The 17,730-nt window shown below is 41.5% G+C and overlaps 1 protein-coding gene across 2 annotated transcripts in view; it reads right to left on the bottom strand.

Moving 5' to 3' along the window:
• Nucleotides 1-17,730, bottom strand: part of OSBPL11 (oxysterol binding protein like 11) — a 38,248-nt gene that overhangs the window by 19,492 nt on the left and 1,026 nt on the right. For both annotated transcript variants that reach the window (XM_014939998.1, XM_014940006.1), the window contains exons 2-3: nucleotides 1,181-1,249; nucleotides 568-743 (exon numbers count right to left, since the gene is read on the bottom strand). In XM_014939998.1, the coding sequence (XP_014795484.1) occupies nucleotides 568-743; nucleotides 1,181-1,249 (245 nt within the window). The remainder of the gene's footprint in view (nucleotides 1-567; nucleotides 744-1,180; nucleotides 1,250-17,730) is intronic.

Below are 17,730 nucleotides of genomic sequence, written 5' to 3'. Positions count from 1 at the left end.
CCCTCTCACACATTTTAATTCTTACAACATGACATATTTTCCTGGACTTAGAGTAATGACATGAGTCATGAGGACATTAGAGTAATGTCCAGAATTAGATAATGACAGCAAGTCTTCAAAGAAATGCTATAAGACATTAGCCCAGATTTCCATAGCCTGCAAAATCAGAGAATGGGCTTTTATAACCATCTCAAGAAGGCCAACATATTGAACATTAGGAATAATGTAGTTCTTGTGTAAGCATCAACACAGTATTGTTATCTACAATGATTTAGAAAATGCTGAATTGGTTTAAGGACGCTATACGTGGAGGTTAAACCCCATTCTACACATCTTAAGTTCATGGTCTTCTGAAAGTCAACCCCAAATTATGGGATCATTCACTTAAGAACTACCCTTCTTTATGAAGAGTGGGATGAAAGTTTCACATACAACTCCCATTGCAGCAGTCTGCCAAACAATTTCTCTTGCTTTGGACCTGCTGCCAAACCCAGCAGAGCAGCCACAGGTGAGAGCCAGGAGTGTCCTCTAGTGGAAGAATCCCCTGCCCAAGAATCTAGGTCCTACCTCTTAGTTTATACTGCTCCCCACTGGCAGCATTGACTGTAAAGGTGTGAGAGTCTTCATCACTGGGTGAAATCACAGCTCCCGCTAGCTGCAGGGTACCTCTGGGCTTCATGTGTCTAGACTGCTCATTCACAAAGTACTCCAGCAGGCCAGCATCATTGTTTAAAACAAAAAATCTGCAATGATAACAAAGCAAACACACTAAATAAAAAAAGCTCATTCTTTTTTTTTTTTTTTTTTTTTTTTTTTTTTTGCAGGGAGGAGGGTGGGCATGGGGAGAAGTCAAGTCTTTCATTACAAGTTGGCACAGATGGGGTTGGGACTTGAGTCAGTACAACCCCAAACATACAAATTATGTACCCAACAAGACTCCACAAAAATTGAGTTCTTACCATTTTTTTTTCTCAGACACCAGGGATGCTATTGCACAACAGAATAGCTCTGCCCACAGAGAGTGCTATTGCAAGATTTTGGGAATTAAAAGAATACAAAACTGTGAAACTGAAGCAATTCCAGATTTAAAAACATAGTAAAGTGGATAGCATGCATCATCTATTCAAACAAGTTTAACAATAAGTTTAACAATTACTAAAAAGCATCATAAAAGACTTACCGATATTGCCAACCAGTGACAAGATTGGTATATTTCATTAAGTAGCCACAAATATTTTCCATGTGATCACTATTATTAAAAAAAAAAAAAAAAAGACAAGCCATCAGACCAAACAAATTTTAGATCTCACCAGCTTTTGATTATCATTATCTATTCTCAGAAAATGAATTTTCACCTTCATTTTTAGTTTTATTAAAATGGTAGTGCCATTCTATCAACGTTTAACAGACTTTTTCAGATTAATTTCTAAAATTCTCTCTTAAGACAATTTAACCAAGCTTACTGAACTGCAAATAATTTCAAAGCATAATTAGTTTCACCACTACTTGAGTTTTACTTAGAAGGCACTTCTGGACACATCCAAACTAGCTTTGAGTAATTAAAGACATAGTATCCATGTATATTTTGTTTCCTGCTCCCTCTTCTAATCAAGCTTTGTATTTTTGGACTCCTGAACAAAATTAACTTTCGCTAGCTTATTAACAGAAACTTGATCATGGTGATTAACTAAAAACAGTCCGTAGGTACCCCTACACCAGTGTGGTTTTATTTTTCAATGTCCAGAACCCTTCCCAACTACACGAACAATCACGCTCTTGAACAGATGTTCTACAGAACCCAACACGTGGGTGCAGGTCACATGAAGATACTCTGACACGTAAAACAAGAGCCGTAACATCTCCTCTGGCCTGGCAGGAAAATCAGGTAGTTTCTCTTTTGAAGCCTCAACTTGCAACATCCACCAAAACCAAAAACCCATCGAGAGCATTCGGTACAGAGGCTTCACATCACCACAGGCAAAAGCAGTTCTCCTAAATAAGGCTTACAAGTCTTATGTCTACAAAATAATCATCTTAAAACAAGTTGAAAGACCTATTTTATACTGTACATCCCCATAATTCTAGAAATGCCACCTCAATGCCCTCGCCTCTTAGAGTAGGCCACAATTTTACATTGAAGAACACACTCTTGGCAGACAGTTCAGGTCCAGCATAAGAAAAATTCCTATTATTCCAATGAAGAATGGAAACAATCCCCCAAATACCAGATATTGACTACTTGCTTTTTACAAGAAACTTATATTTAAGCTATCTTGCTTGGATTTTAAATTAAAATTTCTGTAGCTCATAGTATGTTGAAGATTATATGAAAATTATTTAGAGTTCATTGAAGCAGCAGCCTGTCTTGGTCATTTTCAGTGGTGTTTTGGTCAGTGTCTTGGTCATTTTCTCAGTCTCTTTTCAGTGGTGCCCAGTGACAGGACAAGAGGAAATGGGCACAAACTTGATTATAAGAAGTTCCACCTAAACAAGAGGAGGAGCTTCTTCACTTTGAGGGTGGCAGAGCACTGGAACAGGCTGCCCAGGGAGGTGGTGGAGTCTCCTCCTCTGGAGACATTAAAAACTCACCTGGACAAGTTCCTGTGCAATGTCCTCTGGGTGGACCTGCTTTGGCAAGGGGGTTGGACTAGATGATCTCTGGAGGTCCCTTCCAACCCCATATCATTCTGTGATTCTTTGTTAAGAAGTCAAAATACCCCCATGTCAGCAGAAGTGGAAAGGGAGGAGAAATAGGACGACTAGAGCCAAGGGATCACCTTCATTAGTGGATTTAGATTGCAGTCAGATGAACTATTGGGGTAAATTTCAAATAATGGCTGAAGCTGCTGTCTACACTTCATTTCTAAACAGTGTCAGTATCATCAGATTAGTAAGATACCTGACAATTCAATAAATAAAACATAGTAAGTTTCATCCTAAAGGAAGCTATTTAGGATGTGGCTAATGAAGACAACCTCAGAGTAAAACACTGCCATATGAACCAGTGCCATTCAGTAACACTGTTCAAAGAAGAGACTAAAGTATGTCGATTTTTGAAGAAAAAGAAGTTGCTGACTTTTTAAATGTAACATTTCAAAACAAAAATGTGTGTTCTAGGTATTTCTGCAGCAATCAGTATTGCAGTAATATCCTGCAATGGAGAGCAGCCAGCAGGACTGTCTAGGAATTTAATTTCTAATAGCTCATTAAGTGGTACTACAGATAAAAATAAAACCGAGGAAAGCAGAGGGTATTCAGGATATCATATATTTTAAGCGTACAAAAATGCTACAGGAGACACAGCCAAACTCATCCTCTGCAGACGCCTCTCATTTGTTATTATTGGCATACAAGGGAAGTACAGTTTAGACTTGCTCGCTGCCTTAATTTAGCTGAAAATTATGAGATTGCCTAGCCATAAAAATGTATGAGCTTGGTTTTAATTGCCTGAAAATTGTCCCTAGTCACAGCTAATTGTTTTTCAGTTTTAGTGAATGCAAGCTTCAGTTAGGCATTGTACATAGGCCCGTGCACGTGGGCAAGAGCTGCTGTGCTCTCCCGTTAATGGCCGTGCCCAAATCACGGGCATTGTATGTTTGGCAGAATCCAAGAAAAATCAGAACGGTAACTTCAGACTGCAATGAATACATAAGGGCTATATGTATGGCCTTGGAAGTCCATTCATCTGGCATTGGTAAATTAAACAGCCTTTGATTAAAATCATTTGGCAATTTTTTTTTTGTTTGTTTTGACAGGTGAGGTAGCTGATTTTGTCAGTCTTTAGAAAAAAATCAATGTAGAAGGGAATGAAGCTCTTTTGGTGATGTACTTCCACATCAAATGAGCACTTGAATACATTTTGCCTTCATCCAGACATCCTTCTTCACTTGGATTTTCACTTTGATTAGACCCAAACTTCTCTAAATGCCTCCTCTTCAATAATTCCTATCTCTAGCCTCCGCAGTCCCAAAAGTTGATGGTTTAACCAAAGAAGCCCCCCCCCCCCCACGAGAAGCCCGAGAAAGTGACAAAGGACAAGCAAGTCAGTCACCTCCAGCATCGTGGGCACTGCCAACCTGGAAGAAGCATGTTGCAGAAAGCACCAGTTCACGAGCAACCTGCTCTAGTGGGAGGTGTCCCTGCCCATGGCAGGGGGGTTGGAACTTGATGATCTTTAAAGGTCCCTTCCAACCCAAACCATTCTATGATTCTATGATGTTAAACACACTGACCAGCTGAGCTTCAGAATCCCTACCTGTGCACTCAGGGAGTCCCCAAACCCCGTATCTCACACAAAAGAGCTATAACTCAACATACAAGGTAAAGCTGAGATTACCTTTAGCAGGTACCTCCCATTCACAAGCAAAAAGACCTCATCCACCTGTCCAAGATCATGGAAACTAACCTCTGCAGCAGGGGAGAAGAGACTGAGCTGTGGCTTGCTTTTTGGGAGATCAGAGAACATTAGAAGAGCCAAAGTCCAAAGCGATGGAGCACAAACAGAGGTCCCTGCTAAATGAGCCGCCTCTTGGGCAATATTGATTAAATTATTTTCCTTCTTAATTGCGTTCACGTATCTGCAATAGAACTGCACAACCACAAAAGACTGTGTTTAGTTTTCACCCTGTGAAAGGCTGGGCAAACTTTTAGTGCCCAGGCAAGTAACTGCCTGAAGGGTATGAAAAATGCGGTTCATTTTGAAAACATTTCCCTTGACAGTGTAAGGGCCTAGAGGCGAACAAATAAGCAACCAGAAGAGTAGAAGCACAGACCGTACAGGCACTGATCATTCTCTCCCAGCACAAATTCCCACACCACGTGGGCCAGGGAATTCTCAACATTTGAACTAAGGCTTATTTTTTTTAAAAGTAGCAATTTTATACACTAAAAAAGAGATTTAAATCCAGTCTGCAAATTACAATTCACAAAAGGTAGATCCTATAACCATACACAAACCTGGCACAGAAATACAGTCAACCTCCTACTCTTCTTCTGGGTAAGCACTAGTATTTTTTTATGAATAGAGAAAAACTTTCTCAGTATTATTTATGAACAACAAGACCATGAAATCTCAGCTAGCACATTCCTTCAATGACTCCAAGATTAGTGTCTCCACAGCAAGAGTTAAACTACAATATTTGTTGTTACTAAAATGGCGTTGTAAGGCAGTTAACACTGTAGAAAAAAAAAAAAAAAAACCACACCAAACAAACCCAAAACCTCCAGTAATATCTCACTAGTATGGAATTAACAGCAAAGCTCATCAGAGCACTATAGAAAGCTTTTAAGATAATAGACTTTCCGAACAAGAAGTTGAGGTTCAGGCACTGGCTCTACTCACAGATAACTATAGTTTGTAAGATAGGAGTGAGATCTTTCTTAAAGCTCTTACCAGCATGTTTCTAACGAAACAACAGCAAAACCTGTTTCGCAGTCACCTGTGTACCTCGGAAGCCTCCACAATTCCCCACACTGAGGTTTTTGACTTCTAGAAAACAGATTTCACAAGTGTACTCAGAACACTCAGCACTGACAGTAAAACTTGGCTGTCCTGAGATCCTTCCCAACTTTAAGAACACCTTTGCATTCACACCGCTGCCTACGTGCGTGTACATGTACCTATGGTATCTTTCCATAGCCAAGATGTTGTCACTCTTCAAAATGCTCACAGCAGTCTCACATTGTCAAAGGAATGGCAACAGCTCAGTCACAATGAGTCACCAGCCCCTAAAGTCCATATTCTGTCGAAATTTAAGTGTCCTGTCAAAGGATTACAAAAAATATCTTTGTGTTGCAGCAGACCTGTCACAGCCTTAAAGATGTAAACAGAATTTCATTTTCACTTTTGTTGGACTACTTTAAGTAAGGATACTGTGCAAATCACAATCCACGAAAAATTTATGGAGGAGCTCATGGTATAACATCTGAACTCCAGCCCAGCACATTTACCACCCCCAAAACAACAAACCCACAGATTTTTGTTTTTCCCCAAAGGCTGAACACCACTGAGCTTGGCTGCCCATTTATCACACTTATTTAGTTTATAAATATTGTGACATGGACTGAAACTCTCCTTGTAAACAAATGACTGAAATCTACAAAAAATTAGAAATCAGTTCATACTCTTTCCAGAAAACAATCCCTCCCCATCTTCAAAGACGATTATCACAAGCCAGAGTTCTATATAAAATACTATAAGAATAAAACATTCACAAAGGATTATTGTTAGTTTCTTTATTGTTTTCTAGTTTTATTTATCCTTTTCTAGTACACTTCTTAAGTTGCAGCAGCTGTCAGTGCCTTACAGGCTGGTCTCCTGTCCTGGAGGAGAATTAAGACAGCGATAGTCAGGCCAAATTCCCCCCATATCCTGTTTACGTGCAGCATCCGAGTCTTGAATGCAGATGCTGAGGAACAGCAGTCTCAGAATGACGTCTTTCAGGAGCTTCAGCCAAGACACCCAGGATCACACCTGATGGGCCAACATTTTCTCCAAGAAGAAACACTGACGCAGAAGGCCTCTCCACCCTTTTTTCCAACCCCTCATGGGTGCAGCTCTCCCCAAAACCTCACAGAAACAAACCACTCCTAGCAGTGGTATATAATTACACCCATTGGGAAAGCCATTACAGAAAACTTCCAAGACTGCCCTTCCGATGATTTTAGTTTTGCTAGGACCCAGATAGCACCAGGCGGGATACTTTGAGCAGCCAGGTCTCTGAAGACCCAACAGCTGTTTGAAGAGCAACCGCAGAGGCCAAAGCTTCCCCACAGACTTGCATAAGGCCTGGCTTCAAATGGCAGCTGACTATGCGTGGATTTCCTTCCAGCAGGAAGGATGACCAGGAGCCTGGAGCCCATACAGATGTTCAGGAAGATGTTCCTGAAGGGGGGAGTCCAGCCTCCGTAGCTGCCACCACCGCTGTTATGACACTGCCTTCAGGCCACGGCCAAGGGAAGAGGCTCCTTTCTACTGAGCTCACAGCAAGATGCAAAAGCCTGGTGAAAGAGACTGTCTTCCGCTTAAAAGCTACCAAAGCACAAAGGGAAGGGAAAAAAGAAATCAGGATTGTAACAGTGCAAACTAATGAGTGGTTTTGACTACATAGTTTGAAAAAAGCAGTAACTATTTTCACTGAACTTGTTCATCTCCATCTGCCTACATGCTCCCTCTCTGTAATAGCTCGCTTTTTCCTCACCAATCACTGCAAAGAGCTCATCTCAACTCACTGATTCCCCTTTTTGCTACATGGAGGGGAAGGGCCGGGGGGAAGAGAATTAAAAAAACCCATCAGTGTCAGCAACAGAAACTTTAGGCTGAACTTCTGCAATTGCAAAGATGACTTGCTCCCAAGAAACCACCACCACGTTAAGCACACTCCAGTCCCACAGGTTGTTGATGCGAGTGTTGGTTCCCCAGTACACCCAGCAAGGTAAGGCAGAAGCCTCCGTGTTGCTTACCTACATCAGTAAATCAGCTCTGCTTTTCCAAACCACTTTTGGAGAAACAAATGAACCAGCCTTGCTCTGGAATTCACCAGCAGTGCCCCACAGTCAACTGTGAAGTGGCAGCAGAGCTCCTGCTCTTCAGCCTATGTGGTTTTGACTATCCAGTTATGAGTTTAGAAACCAACAACAAGTGCGAGGAGAAGAGGTTCAACGATACAACAAGAACATTGACAGCAGACCCTGGGGATGCTTCAGAATACCTACCGCTTGGCCGCAAGCGCCCTAGCAACACGCACATCCTCATTAGAGATAGAAGCTTCTCTTAATACGCACTCTTGTACCCTTGAGAGCGCAGACGTGTGTTGGAAGAGAAGGTTGCCAGGAAGGAAGGGTGCTGCAGGGCCAAAACGAGCTGTCGGCTGTCCCTGAGCCCGGCGTGACGCAGCCCAGGCTTCCCACCGGGGCTGCAGGGCTCTCCCACCCCCCAGCTCCCCGCACCACCGTTGCCTTTGCACCCACAGTTTCTGTCAATACTAGTGCTCAAGAGGAATAATAAATCAAGCTTATAATTTGGTGTTGTGTTTTTTTTAAAACCATCCTAATTAAACTTGCATCCGACTCTCCTCTTTTGTGCGTTAATGACATGGGTCAATTATACACAAATGAAACTCTATTGTAGTGCTTTTGCAGGGTAGCAAGTAAAAAAAAAGAGAAAGATAATATTTAATTAACAAGTAGCAAAACACTGCTCTCACTGGGCCACTGTAAAGCTGATTATTTAACGACTTTATCACTTAGAGAGCTTTTTAGCTCTCAAAATATATCTGGAAAAAAACTGCAGCAAGTATCAGCTAAGCAATTTCTCTTGCACGTACATGAACACCTCAAGTCAGCAAGAACTCCACTCACATCCAATTTATTTGTGGATTTGCGTCAGCATAACACAACTGAAGCTGGACCCAAGAGTTCAGTAGCCAACCCTGCAGGTTTTTCTGCAATGATAACCATCACTGGAAAAATAACTGTAGATTTAGCCAACAACATTTTAGAGCCGGAGCATACACAAAACAGGCACCTCAAAAGGTCTGAATTCTCCGCTTGATATCTCTGGAGAATGATTGTTGCCTGCAGGTTTTGCTACTCTTTATGTTACCAGCTTACATTAGCACACCATAATGCACAGTTTCACATATTGTTACCAAACCCCAAAACTTTCCCCTGAAGTCTAGTTTCAGAAAGCTCAAGCGGTCAAACGAAAGCGACTCTGCGCAGTGAACGCTACTGGCATAACAAAAGCAAGGCAAAACTCACCAATGGATGAGAACCCTCACAATTTTGGACTATCTGCTCCCTACAACACCTCAGAAAGCAGTGGACCCCAGTAAGCACTGTTCAGAGAAACCGCTGGAGCGAACCTCTGCATCGGTCACCCTATGCATAGTCCAATGTGGTTTAGCTCACTAGGCATTCGCTTGCTGCACATTCCAACCCAAGGCCTGTTTCTAGTCTCGTAGCAATTGTCCTATCTGAAATAGAAAGCCATGCCCTCACAGTTTTAAGACGTATTTGTGATTATGACTTTAAAAATACTGAATTGACAATTACACAGGGCCATCGTGGACTTTGCAGCAACAAAACACTCGCTACTAAATGGAAGGTAAATACATTGATCAGCTACTCGAGACAAGTTTCTTGCCTTCTTAATTATTTTGAACCACTTTTGAGACACTTCAGATTAAATACAAAGGATAACAATTATTACCACCTTCCAAGCAAGCAAGACGACACTTAATTGATTACATTATCTAAATATGCAGAAAGACCATAAGCCTGGAGTACAACACAAGCAAAAAATTGTGTAGGCTACCAGATCCAAGAAGCAATGGCCAATAGTTTGAAGTCTAACAAGCAAACAGTTAAAAGTGGTGCACCTCAGGGATCAATAAACACCTCCAAGCTGCCTGATGGACCAGCACATGCTCTCTGCAACTTCTCAGGTGAGACCAAAACTAGGGGAGCAGTCGGGATGCAGGACGGTGGGCTGCCTTTCCAAGGGGTCCCAACTGTCCAGAGGAACAGGCTGACAAAGACCACCCAAACTTTGACAAAAACAATGCAAAGCCTTGTGCCTAGGATGGACTAACCCATGGACCAGTGCAAGTGAGGTATGTCGTGCCTGGGTCTGTTCAGCCTCCTTCAGAAGTAGTGAAGACTTAACTGGCTCCCCTACATACAGATCAGATGGAGTCAGACTCTTTTCAAGATGCACAGCAGCAGGGCAATGGTCTTAAGTTGTGGGGAAAAAAATTCCTCATTTGACACAAGGGAAAATTCATTCACAATGAGGCGGGGTAAACTCTGGGCTGTGAAGCCAGAAAGGCCATGGCATCTCCATCCTTGGAGCTGCCCAAAACTCAACCAGCAGCCCCGAATGACCTCTTCTACCTTTGAAGCTAGCCCTGCTTCGAGCAGGAGGTTGGACTAGAGATTTCCCAGAGGTTGCTCTCAACCTGAATTATTCTATAATTCCTAGATATAGAAAAATTAAACAAAAATATTCTTACAATAAAATTGAGGCATAAGGTACCAGAAGGTTTAAACTTTAATTAAGAAAGCACATGTGCTAACTTAACCACCTATGATTATGACAATACATAAAAATAGTATGACTGGTTTCTTGCTCAGTGTTTTAAGTGGACAGCAATTTCCCAGATAAAGAATTATTCAAAGCTGTTCCTTTTCATTGTGCAACAAGCACCAGGTATTATTCAAGTGACACTGATGTGCTAATAAAGAATTTCCTTATGGTTTTCTTCCCTTATGCTTGTTATTGACATTTATGAAGGACTGTCATGTACCAAACAATAAAAGGACAGGACATTACCATCCCATTTTACATACAGGGAACTGCGGCACAATGAATTTTCCGCCTCTCTAACTTTGACATAGTCGTAGCCCCATTTTACTCAAGACATTCAAATCACAGCTTCTGCTGATTTCAGCTGCAGCTGTGACCCTGCAAAAGTTTTGCAAAATCAGAGCCAACTGTTCCAAACTAGGCCTCTGAGGAAAAAAAGAGGAACATACAATTAGTGATTACAGGGGAAAAGCAGTTTAAACAATACGACTGTTGCCACAGAGGAAGTCAGAGCCAGGGTCAGAAGCCAGCTCCTTAATATAGCATCCAGCAGTGCTCACGCTGTTACATTGTCACTGCAATGAATGAAATCGATTTCCCAACGCAAACTGGGCTCTTCAGGAAACTTATCTGCCAATGCTTAAATGCTAATCAAGATTTTCAAGATTTCCAGCCTCATCAAAAACTCAGGAATTTACACCAGGAAGGAAAAAGAGGGAAAAAAAAGAAAAGCATGCCCATAGCAAAAAGCCTTCCCCCAACACTGACACTCCTGCTCCAAAGCAGGTTGTTAAATATAAGATTGTCAGCTGAACATTTAGGAAGAAACTGCATTTCTCCTACCCACTTCAGCTGGTCCTCCTCTCTCATTTTGATCTTAGACACACAATATAGAACATCTGAAATGCTACAAGCTTTGCAAGCACCCTAAAAAGAAAGTTGTCTGGCAGCATTACAAGCAGGCAGTGACCTCCTACAAAAAGAATTCATCAGCACTGGCAGGTGACCAGAGTGCATGTCAAGGCAACATCCTTAAGCAAACAGGGGGCTTTGCACAGATGCCTTAATTTTCATGGTATGATGAATACAGCACAAGAACCCACCTGGGATAACCCACCAGCAGCAGCTGGCACTTTCTGCTTCTGCATTAAGCAATGCAATGTGACTAGGTCAGCCACATCCAGTTTGTTTTTCTTCTTCTCTCTGGGGAGGGAATGTGTGTGGCAGAGCGGGATGTTAATGTCGTAGGTGCTTTTAATTAACTTACTGATACATAATTACATTAGAAAAGGTGAAGTTGAAAAATACCCCCTGCACTTAGAGAAGGATAGAGATTCGTAAAGGCCATTAACTCCTGCAGAAATCTATTCCATGGAAAGCACAAATTATTTGATATTTAGAAGGTATTCAAAAGTCTGTGATTCTTCAGTTTAGCTTAATTTGAACTCTTAAATTAATATCTCAGTATTAAACACAAGTACGCTGCTATGCCAGAACCAACTCCCACATCTGTCAGCCCTGCCCCAGCGAGTTTTACAGCCTCAACACAGGGATGCTCCAGGAAGGGAGAGAGGGACACAAGGCTGGAGAAGGGAACCCAGGCCCTGCTGACCTGGATCAGTCATCATTAAGCTCCTGTTTAAATTACCCAAACCTGTTTCCTCAACTTTCTCCACCCCTCACACACTGATTTACTTCTCTTAATTTACAGCACATCTAAGCTTCCATCTGCTCCAACCCCATTCTTCCAGGTCGTAAACACATGTGTGAACACAAATGGCTCACCTGACTTCTCAGAAGTGCTCGGGGCTTCAGCAAGTAGAAAATCAGCTTGATAAAAAATGACCTTAACATTTTAATAACACAGAATGGATCCTGAGGTGGATATAACCAACCGACCATCTTAAATATGGGCTTCTTGTCTGTTCTAATGAGCAAATTATGTCAAGTGCTGCATTTCTAAACTAGTGGTATGAATGTGGTATACTCTTTAAGCAAAGATTCAAATGAGTATAAAGAAATTCAGGCACTAGGTTTTTCAGTGCCTTTTCTCTCCAGCATATCAAACAAATGTGACAGCCGTCCTAACCTGATTTTTAGCAATGAAAGGACTACAACACACAAAATTGCAAAAATAAATTCTGTCACAGCAACCACTTGAGAAACTCTTCTTTTCAGCACCCAGTTCATCACATCTCAAAGGTCAGCATTGAGGCAGAAAACGAGCAGTGAGGGCTTTCTGAAGGCCACCCAGCAGTGAGGTATCTCCACAGATCACCAGGGGCAAGGACGACCAGGTCTCGCTTTGACACAAGCTTGACATCAGCACCACCAGCCAATCCAAAAGCCACTGGGAGATGTGTAACAGCAGGAGCAACAGAAACCCCAACCCCACTGGTGGCCAGTGCCTTGATGTCACAATGCCAGCAGGAAACCAAGGAAGTGGGGTGGGCTGTAGGAGCAGGGGAAAGTTGAAGCAGGAGTGGCCCTCGCCAGACCTCCCAAGGTAAGACCACAAAATTACAGCCTCTTTCCGCCTTTGAGGTTGCACGCAAAGAAGGGGGCATCCATTACTTGGAATATACAAAAATTCCACATAGGATCCCAAAGGATTTTCTTTCAAGCAGTGCAGAGAGAAACCCCAGAACAAGGGAGAGGGGTAATAAAGAGGAAGTCAAAGAAGTACCATCATTAGAGAGAACTGTCCTAGCATGACACTAACAGTTACATGAAGGTTTGGGAGGTTTCTTTTCTTCTACTTAACAAAGTGCTGGGGACTTTAACTTAAATTCTGGCGTGCTCTCAGGAGTCCAGAGTTAATTAGGTCAGCTAACACACTCTGCTGCAGCCTAAGCAAGAATTAGATGCTTACGTTAATACCATGATGAGAAATGTTAAGTTCAGAGACAAGAAAGGAGGACCAGCAAGGGAGAGGTTGGCAGCCTGAAGCGTTTTTATGCCATTACCTTCTGTATCTGTTTCTACCAAGCTGTTTTCAGCTTTAAAGGCCAAACAGATGAAATTTATCCTCCCAAGATCAAACATTCTTAGAACGTGACTAGAAATGCATAGAAACTAGAAAAAGTCTGTACATTCTTTGTGCAATCAAGACTGACATCAGCATCACCCTCAATAAGAAAAAGATTCTTATCAACATCTCAGAAAGACTGTATCAGTTTCAAGACACTTCCCTTTATTACTACTAATTAGATCCTTTTTGCAAGATAGCATGAATAAAAAAATCATGAACACTTCCACAGTCTCTCTCAGCCTCACACGTTTTGCTTCCACGTGCTTGAAGTGCAAAGGATTGTCGGTCACTCTCCAAAGACAACTGGGATCAAACTCAGAAACAAGCATCTCTTTTAAAACACATTTGCTGTGGGATCACTTTATGAAGAAAAGTTCATGATCGTCTCAAGATGCAGAATTAAAATATATTCACGTGTTTCAGATAGCAGTTCTTCTGTTATGTTCTCACATGCTGACTTGCTCAAACACAGGAGACAAAATTAAGGTCAGTAATTGTTTGCTCCCCTTTTTTACTATTTATGAAGAGTGCTTAAACAATGTCAACTGCAAAATGAAAAAAAGCCCTTTTAAGAAGACTGGTGACCCTCCCACTTGTTTTAAATTTGTTATCCTTTCGCATTTGATACCAAAAAAGTTACAATGTTACTCTTTTTGCCAGCCCAAGGCACATGGAGTAATTCTGCAAGAGAATCTGCCTGAAATCAGTAACTAAAGACAAGCAGAAGCCACCCAGCATGAACCCTCTTACCTACTATTGTCACCCCTAGCTAAAAAAAAAAAATTAAAAAATTTTAATCTAGCAAGTTGATTCATTTCCTTAGAAGCTACTTTCATCCGAATGTCTTTCTATACTAATTCCCAACTGTGAATACCCCTGCAGCACTTAAGTAAACTTTCACAAACAGCTAACAGTTAACTGGTTTCCTTAAAAAGAGGAACAAAAGACATAATCTGTAGCATTTTATAAATATATATAGCTAAATGAGCTGATGCTATAACGGTTTCAGAAATAAGGAACAAAGGCAAATACCTACGAAAATACACACAGAACCAAAAAGAAAGTAGGTTTTGAAATATAACTTACAAGCTTAAAAATCAGCAAGAACTTGAGAAATTAATGAATATTTTACATGTGTTTTTACCGGCAAGGGAAGAAATGCTGGGAATCCTTTCAATAGCAGCTGAATTGATTTATGTATTTGAGAGCAGAACCTCTAAGAAAAACATAAGATGATGGCACATTAGCATACCTCCAACTGGGAAAGACAATCTTGTTTCTCTAGTCAACCACAGCGCTTTGAACTTTTAATTTTGTAGATAAATGAGAACCAGTTATCGCAAGTCATTTCACTCCAAATTATCTGGAAGCCCCTCAAGCCAGGCTGAAAGGACTTGTTAGACTTCTCTGGCACACATTCTGACCAGCTCTCTGTTAAGCTCAAAGACACAGATTCTGCTTTCTGGCTGTGAAGTTTTTACGTTATTTGAATGACTACGACTCACATGTCACAGTAGAACCTGCCAAGGCTGTCTCCTTTCTCTCCCTGCTTTGAAACTACGCTGTTCATTTAACCTAGAGCAAGGCAAAAACCAAATGAAGATGGTAAACAGTAAAAACAGGATTGCTGAATGCAAATAACTCTCTATATGGGCAACACTGCACTTAGTTTGGTTAGTAGCTGCTTAGAAAACGTTATAATCCTAAATTACTTTATCAAGTTATCTTTTAATAATTTGAAGGTATTTGAAAAATCTCACCTTATGGTAACTTTTTCTAAATTAAAATAGGAATAAAGAGTTTAGTGTGCGGCACAGCCTCTCCAGCTTTGTTTATCTACTTAATTGCAAGTCAACAGTCACACTGTTCCCAACCCCAGTCAGCAAAACGCAGCCGAGGGCTGATCACTCTGACGCACTCTGACCCTGATCATATAGTCACAAGTGAACAAGATAATTTCCTGTCAGAGGTCATCAAGAACTCTTAACTTCTAGTAAGTCAAAAAAAAAAAAAAAAAGTCCCTTTCTACGCTCTGAAAAACTGAGCCCTTACAAATTTCATCAGAGGCACTGCTGTACTGGCTGCCTAAATTCACCGTACGCAGGCTACAGGCAGAAAGTCTGCAGAGAGGTTCAGCCCTATCTCCACATCATCTGAAGTGTCTGGCAGCCTCTGGTTGTCTCGTCTTCTCCACTATGACAAACAATTTGTCTAACTCTATCACAGCTATTTAAAAATCATCCTACCAAAAAAAAAAAAAAAAAAAGTCCCTTTCTACGCTCTGAAAAACTGAGCCCTTACAAATTTCATCAGAGGCACTGCTGTACTGGCTGCCTAAATTCACCGTACGCAGGCTACAGGCAGAAAGTCTGCAGAGAGGTTCAGCCCTATCTCCACATCATCTGAAGTGTCTGGCAGCCTCTGGTTGTCTCGTCTTCTCCACTATGACAAACAATTTGTCTAACTCTATCACAGCTATTTAAAAATCATCCTACTATTCCCCTACAAAAATGTAAAGTTAGACTTTCTGCTTAATTTTTTACTTTATAGACATGCACTTCACCCCAAGGATATGCAACTTACCACCTCTTTGAGAGATTCATTATTTCAGGTTCCAGCAGTGCTGGAGGTGGTTAGTTTTTTCCATAGTCATAATTCTCTATTTGAAGCATTAAAGTATCAAGTACCTGTTGTCCCATTTGTCTGACAACTACGCTACAATTGTTTTGAGAAGATGCTTCACCAAATACAGTTACACTTCTGCACCAAATGCAGTCTCTGCTGAGTGAGTACTTCAGGACCCTACTTTTGCCAGGTTGCATGACCATGCGTTGCTCACACTCCATGCTGTAAGAGTTAAAGACCAAAGTTCTTAAAAGCTTCAAAACATTAAAGACCAGAAGCTCTCAGCGAATCTGTTTCTAAATCCTATATTTTAGACATTGACTTATTAATAGGGGGGAGGTCTTTCTTTTGTGAAATATATTTTAGAATAGAAGTAATCCAAAGTGAAAACTAAGCTACAGCATCCCATCCAGGAGAACTTCCTAGGGAAACAGGGGGAGAAAGGTGGTATTTTGTGGGTAATTAGATATAGAAACAAACATAGGAGTAAATAATTGATTCCCAACAGAGCAGAGATTAACAGTGAGGTACCACAATAATAAAATTAGTATACTAAACTTGTCCCAATAATCTAGAAAGAAAGAAAAAAAAGCAAAGAAGAATAATTTGTACTAGAGTGTTAGAGCAAATCAGAGCAGATATTGATACCTGCAAAGAATAACACAGTTCCCGCTTACAGCTGCCAAGCCACCAAAATGACTACCCCTCAGAGAGTGAGTTCAACTTTCATCCTACAAGCCACAGCACTGAGAGAAGAAACACTTGGATGGACAATTTTAGAAAGTGGAATTTCAACTGTGTAGCACTGACCTGCGACCACCACCTCAAACATACTACAGCAAAAAAGGGTTCAGGCAAATCAGGTGTCTCATCCTTTCCACTGTCTCTGATGTCACATAAAAATATTAAGTACTTCCGTTTTGATTGCATAAACTAACTCTTGTATTTCACATGTGAAACACATAGTTAGTCACAGTACTAAGAATTTTCATAAGAAAATTCATAGTTATACTTGAACCCAGAGTTTTTTAAAACGTTTAGAAGTAACTGGAAACAATGAATAAGACAGCCAATAGCCAAATCAGACAAGAAGCTGGCCTATCTGACACCCTGAAATATTGGCCCTAAAATCACCGTGTTTCTTTCTGGTACTAGTCACCAGGAAGGTAAATGACTCGTGACCCAGGTTCTCAGCAATGACTGAGCTCTTAAAATCCTCAGGCACTCAGTGTGGGCACAGCCTGGGCACTCCTCTGCCCGCATCATCCGGTGGCCCTCCATCCCGCACGGCACACACATGTGTAACACTCTCCGGTTTCGTGTCTCCACGCGCAGGAATCAGAAAGCCAGTCCATCTGGGCTGGCAGATGACAGCTCTGGAGAGCCTCCATTTGAAGGAGAAGTGTGCAAACTTCGCCTAACAGCGGCATTTTCAACAGCAACATGGCAGAACTCCAGTCAAGGAGGAGAGACCTAAAAACAGAGGTCTGGAAAACTCTCGGACGATGCCCGCTGTCTGTGTGTAAGTGGAAACTCTTTTCAATCAGAGAGCACATCAGGAAAAAAAAAAAAAAAGTACATGAAAACTCCCAAATCTGTGTGAGGGAGAAGTGTGCAAACTTCACGTAACAGCGGCATTTTCAACAGCATCATGGCAGAACTCCAGCCAAGGAGGAGAGACCTAAAAGCAGAGGTCTGGAAATCTTTCGGACGATGCCCGCTGTCAGTGTGTGAGTGGAAACTCTTTCAATCAGAAAGCACATCAGGGAAAAAAAAAAAAAGTACATGAAAACTCCCAAGTCCGTGTGAGGGAGAAGCATACAAACTTCATGTAACAGTAGTATTTTCATCAGCAACATGGCAAAACTCAAGGATGACCTGAAGAGACCTAAAAGCAGAGATTTGGGAATCTCTGAAACGATGCCTAAGAGAGCCCACTGTCAGTGAGTGGAAGCTCAAACAGAAAGCACACCGCGGGGGGGGGGGG

The sequence above is a fragment of the Calidris pugnax genome, unplaced genomic scaffold, assembly GCF_001431845.1.
Source record: "Calidris pugnax isolate Ruff unplaced genomic scaffold, ASM143184v1 scaffold21, whole genome shotgun sequence".
In the NCBI taxonomy this organism is placed as follows: Eukaryota; Metazoa; Chordata; class Aves; order Charadriiformes; family Scolopacidae; genus Calidris; species Calidris pugnax.
The sequence above is the reverse complement of the archived record's forward strand: the minus strand, read 5'-3'. Positions and strand labels throughout refer to the sequence as shown.